Below are 4,716 nucleotides of genomic sequence, written 5' to 3'. Positions count from 1 at the left end.
GTGCCAGCCTGCCAGCCCTGGCCCATACCATTGCCACTTGCCTATCCAAGGGTCGCTTCTGGAAATCCCTTTTTCCCATTCCACTAAGACCCAACAGGATGTCCCGCCCCCTTGCTAATGGCATAATGCTGCTTGTCATTGAGCTGTTTCCTCCATTTGGCCCCTTGAGCAGGGACTTGGACTGACTGGCTGGGTCCTGGGCCCAGAGGAAGTGCCAACAGGGGGGCAGATTTCACAACTAGGAGGGAGAGAGAAAAGGAGAGACCCAGGGATGTAGGCCTGGAACTGAGGATGGCTTGTGCACTGCACTGATCCTTAGGGAAGCTGCAGCTGGTGAGGGGTGACTGGCAGCCACAGGGACTTGAGGCCTTAGTCATCAGCCTGGAGCACAGAGCATTGCCCCTCAGACACCTTCAGCTGAGCAGAGGGGCCCCGATGCTAGCATTCACTGAATCAAGGCCAATATCTTGAGTCTGCATACTTGAAGGACATCAGAGGCCTTTAGACAGGGACCCACTGAAAATCAGGGAAAGGCCTGGAGAAGCTTGGAACTGTTCCTGCCCCACAGCAGCAGTCAGGGACTCCCCAGGCGTCCCCATGCCAAGTGCCAGCCTGTCCCAGGGGAGACCCGCAGGCCTGAGCCAGCCAGCCCTATTCACTCTGCCCAGAGGCCCTGCCCCACACCCCACCTCTGAGTGGAGCTCTGGGCATAGGGCCGGCCCAGCCTCAGACTCCCCTCCTGTCTCTGCCCCCACGGTGGCCAGCCAGGCTATAGTTCATCTCCTACTTTAGTTTTCCTTGGAAATTGGGCTCTGTTTCCTTTGCAGGGATGGAATTCTTCCCCTCTCACCTACCCTGTGCCCAGCTGTGTCCCAAATAATGGCCTGAGCCCCCAAGATCTCAAAGCTGTTATCCTCGGACTCACTCCTGTGATAGGCACCCCCTGAGGGCTGACTCCTACCTGCTCCAGGCCTGGACTCTGCGTCTGAGACCCCTGGCAGCTCCCTCCAGGTCATTTGCAGCCTGACCCCCTGTGAGCAGCCTTGGACCCCAGACTCAGCTGCATCCCTGTCCTCCTTCTGTGGCCCCACCAAGCCTCTTTCAGAAGCACTTCAAGCTTGCCGTGTGGAACACTTACTTCTACACCGACCCCCCAGCCTTCCTGTGTGAGCTAACCTGCCCTCCCCTGCCTGTGGCTACACTGATGTCCCTCCACCCCTCCAGGACTAGCTGTGTGGACCCGGGCAAGTCTGTTCACCTCTTCGAGGCTCTCGGTGGCCAGGTGTTCGGCAGGACTAACCCCACCTCTTCGCAGAGTTGGAGTGAGGATTACCTTGTCAAAGGCTTGGCACCAGCTTTCCCACACTTGCAGGGCGCTGGCAGCCTTGCTCTCGCTCTCTCTGACAAGACTGACGAGAGGGGAGGAGGCAGTCACATCCCTGCAGGCCGGGGCCATCCTGTTGCCAGCCAGAAGGGAGCTGGCGCTACAGAGCAAGGGTGAGCCCTGGACAGGCTGATTCAGTTGTGACCACAGGAATGTGGACGTGTCCAGAAGACACCTGAGATGTATCATGTCTGTTGTCAGGGAGGAGGATGGCAGATTGAGGAGATTGGAGCTCGTGCAATGAATGGTGGGTAGGGGTGGCGTAGACCGGGCAGTGCCCTAGCCAACAGGCCCAGACCTGCTCTGCCAGCTGTTCGTGTGTTTATTTCCCTGGCTGGCCTCCTCCAGGCCCGGCAAGGCCTCCGAGGCCTGGGACCTGCTTTGGCTTCCTGCCTGCTCCAGATTGTGGTATCCGCACCAGGGAGTGGAAATTAAGAAGCTGGGCAGTGGCGGGGGTAGTGAGTGTGTGTGCATGCTCCTGGCCCTTCCCTGCAGGGTGCCACTCCTCTCAGAGACCCTGGGAAGGTAGGGCTGTGGGCTTAGAAAACAATGTCATGGTGTCTTGCCACAGTTTCAGGCTCTGTGACCTTTGTAGGTGGAGATGGTGTGGGATCTCTCAAGTTCCTGGGGACCTGAGGCTGGGCTCCAAAACCCCTATCTGCTCTATCCCTCCCCCAGGTCCCTCCAAACCCTTCTTGGGCCAGGTGAGAGGGTGGTGGGTAAGATGAGGGCCAAGGAGAGGACCCAGGTAGGTGTGACTCTTCTTACCTGGGTTAGTCTTCCCTGTCAGGGTGTTTGCTTCTCTTCCACCAAAACCTTGGCCACACGGCCCTCATTCTTTGCCGAGTGCCCTTGACCCAAAAGCCTAGGCCTCATCCTGAATGCACGGGCATCAGGGGATGGGACCTTTGACAAGGCCAACCTCCTCTCAGAAAGTCACCTGGACTGCCACACCTCCCATGCCTTCTCTGTGGTCCTGCCCCTCTCTGGGAGAATAGTGAAGTCTCAATGAAGTGAGCAAGGGACTCTGAGCTCCTAAGAAGCTCCCCTCCCCAGGCCCTGCTCTGTCCTCCTGGCACCTGACTCCAGCCTAGGTGTCCCTGAGTGCCCAAGCCTGGACCAGTTGCCTCACCTGGTTTCCCCCATCACTGCTGGTTCCGATCATTACTTCCCTCTTACTGGACTCAGGGTTGGAGGACTGGGGTATGCCCCTGCTGTACCCCACTGTACCCACAGGGCCTAGCATGGGGCTTGGCACACAGCAGGCCCTCGGCAAATGTGATCCATGTGTGAGCCAGCAAATGGCACCAACCCCCAGGCCTCCACAAACACCAGAATCTGAGGCAGTGGCGGGCAGTTGCTTTGAACTTTATTTGAGAAAAACAGAAGGTAAACGTATCAAAAAAGCATACAGATGGCGGGTGGGGATGGTCAGTGATGGCTACTGAGGTGGGGGTGTGGACAGCAGGGCAAGGCCTTTACTTGGCTCCAGGCTGCTCCGACTTTCCAGCTTCTGGGCCCCCAATCTGGGCACGTGCCTCGAAAGTGACAGGGATAGTGATTTCTGCCGACTGGGTGGCTGGCTTGGGCATCGGGGCCTCCACGGTGAGCGTGCCCTCCGGGGACAGGGAGGAGGAGACCAGGGTGGGGTCCACACCAGGGGGCAGCCTAGACAGGCAGAGAGGGAGGACAAGAGTTACACACCTGGGCCTCACTGCCCCCCACTCCCTGCACCCCTCCTTAGGTCCCCCTGGATCTGGGGCCAGGACTTACGTGTATTTTCGGGTGAAGCACCGGGAGATGTAGCCATGCTCGTCCTGCCTCTCTTCATGCTTGCCTGGGTGGGAGAATGAGGTCAGAAGCTGCAGGGAGGGGCCCGCCCAAATCCACATTCCGCCCAAATCCACACACAACCCCCGTGTGTCTCAGGGCCCCTCAGAAGCTTCTGGAAAGTTGGGTTCAGTGCTTTGGGGGGTTGGGTGGGGCTCGGCGCGGCGCGAAGGAAGCGCACCCGCCCCCTCCGCGGACCCGGGCTTAGGGGCAGGAACAGGGGCAGCGCCAGGGGACAATGGCCTCTTCGTCCGGGCCTGTGGGTGCCTCCAAGGAGACCCGGTCACTCGGGGGCGGGACTGGGGGATCTGCGCCGGAAGGCGGCATTTCCTCCCTCAATAAAACGTTTTTCGGGCCCGAGGGGCCCTGAGGAACTACCCGAAATGCCCGTTCTAGAGTCGGGGCCACAGCCCGGGGGCAGGGTGAGTCCCAAATCTTCCGGTCCCTGGTGGCGTCTCCCTGCCCAGTTCCCGCCCCGCCAGCAGGGTCCCCGCAGGGCCGGGGGGCTCACCGGTGATCTCCACCACGCCTTCCTTCGTCTTGACCGTCAGCTCCTCGGGGGCGAAGTGGCTGACGTCCAGGGACACGCGCCAGCGGTCGGCAGTCTGCCGGATCTCTGAGACGCCGCTGCTGAGCTGCCGGCTGAGCGCGCGGCTGTAGGCGGGCGCGGCCACCGCGGCGGGGCTCTCGACCGCGGCCGGGGGCAGCGGGCGCACGTAGCCCGGCCAGCCGCTGTGGCCGAACCACTGCGCCCACTCCTCGGGCAGCCGGGGCAGCCCGAAGGCCTGGTCGAAGAGGCGGCTGTGGGCCGGGTACCAGTCGCGGAAAGGGTCCCAGCTGGGGCTCCGCAGGAGCGAGAAGGGCACTCGGCGCTCGGTCATGCTGGCTCGGCTTTGCGCTTCTAGCTGAGGCTTGGAGAAGTGTGGGGCGTCGGACCCGCAGTGCTTTTATGCGCCTCCAGCCGGGTATTTTTAGCAGGCGGTGTTTCAGGTCTCTATTAAAGGCAATGACGGGCTGGGGGCAGCCCCTCCCCCTGCATTCCTCCCCCTGCACACGGCGCGGGGGCGGGCCGAGGAAGGCCCTGCCCACATCTGGAACCTTCTCTTGTGCAAGAAAACAAATGACGGTAGCACCGGTCCTGGTGCAGTGCCCACTGCCAGATACTGGCAGGCCTGAGCGCTAAAGCTCTCGTCCAGGGCCGGTGGACAGCCCCATCCGTTTGTCCCAGAGGACAAAGCCCAGAGAAGCTGGGCTACTTGTCCCAGACCACATGTATCTAGAAGTGGCAGAGCTGGGATTTGAACCACAAGGCCTCCCGGGGAAATAATGTCTTAAAAAGTAGCCTGGCGTCGCAGATAAGAGTGTGGGCTCTGGAGCCAGACCGTCTGACTTCACATCCTGTTCTGCCACTAATGGGATGGACTTGTGCAAGTTAGACTCTGGGCCTCGGTTTCCCCATCTGGAAAACAGAGATGATGATAGTAATAAAAATGCTTACATCA

At 60.4% G+C, this 4,716-nt stretch overlaps 1 protein-coding gene across 1 annotated transcript; it reads right to left on the bottom strand.

Moving 5' to 3' along the window:
- Nucleotides 1–2,736: 2,736 nt before the first annotated feature.
- HSPB1 (heat shock protein family B (small) member 1) lies at nt 2,737–4,237 on the bottom strand. Its single transcript, XM_045875589.1, has 3 exons — nt 3,726–4,237; nt 3,158–3,221; nt 2,737–3,052 (listed from the first exon to the last, which is right to left on the bottom strand). The coding sequence occupies exons 1-3, from the start codon at nt 4,093–4,095 to the stop codon at nt 2,863–2,865; spliced, it is 624 nt and encodes a 207-aa protein (XP_045731545.1). The 5' UTR covers nt 4,096–4,237; the 3' UTR covers nt 2,737–2,862.
- Between the last annotated feature and the right edge of the window lie 479 nt (nt 4,238–4,716).

Source organism: Mirounga angustirostris, unplaced genomic scaffold (assembly GCF_029215605.1).
Source record: "Mirounga angustirostris isolate CCGP_5_RB_7025 unplaced genomic scaffold, mMirAng1.0.hap1 SCAF_5, whole genome shotgun sequence".
Lineage (NCBI taxonomy): Eukaryota > Metazoa > Chordata > Mammalia > Carnivora > Phocidae > Mirounga > Mirounga angustirostris.
The sequence above is the reverse complement of the archived record's forward strand: the minus strand, read 5'-3'. Positions and strand labels throughout refer to the sequence as shown.

What these genes read in the sequence shown, in the direction of transcription:
- HSPB1 (XM_045875589.1), bottom strand. Translation starts at nt 4,095, where the DNA reads ATGACCGAGCGCCGAGTGCCCTTCTCGCTCCTGCGGAGCCCCAGCTGG. An exon ending in AGGCGTGGTGGAGATCACCG is followed by an intron (nt 3,222 to 3,725) that starts GTGAGCCCCCCG and finishes TCTCCCACCCAG; the next exon opens with GCAAGCATGAAGAGAGGCAG. An exon ending in TGCTTCACCCGAAAATACAC is followed by an intron (nt 3,053 to 3,157) that starts GTAAGTCCTGGC and finishes CTGCCTGTCTAG; the next exon opens with GCTGCCCCCTGGTGTGGACC.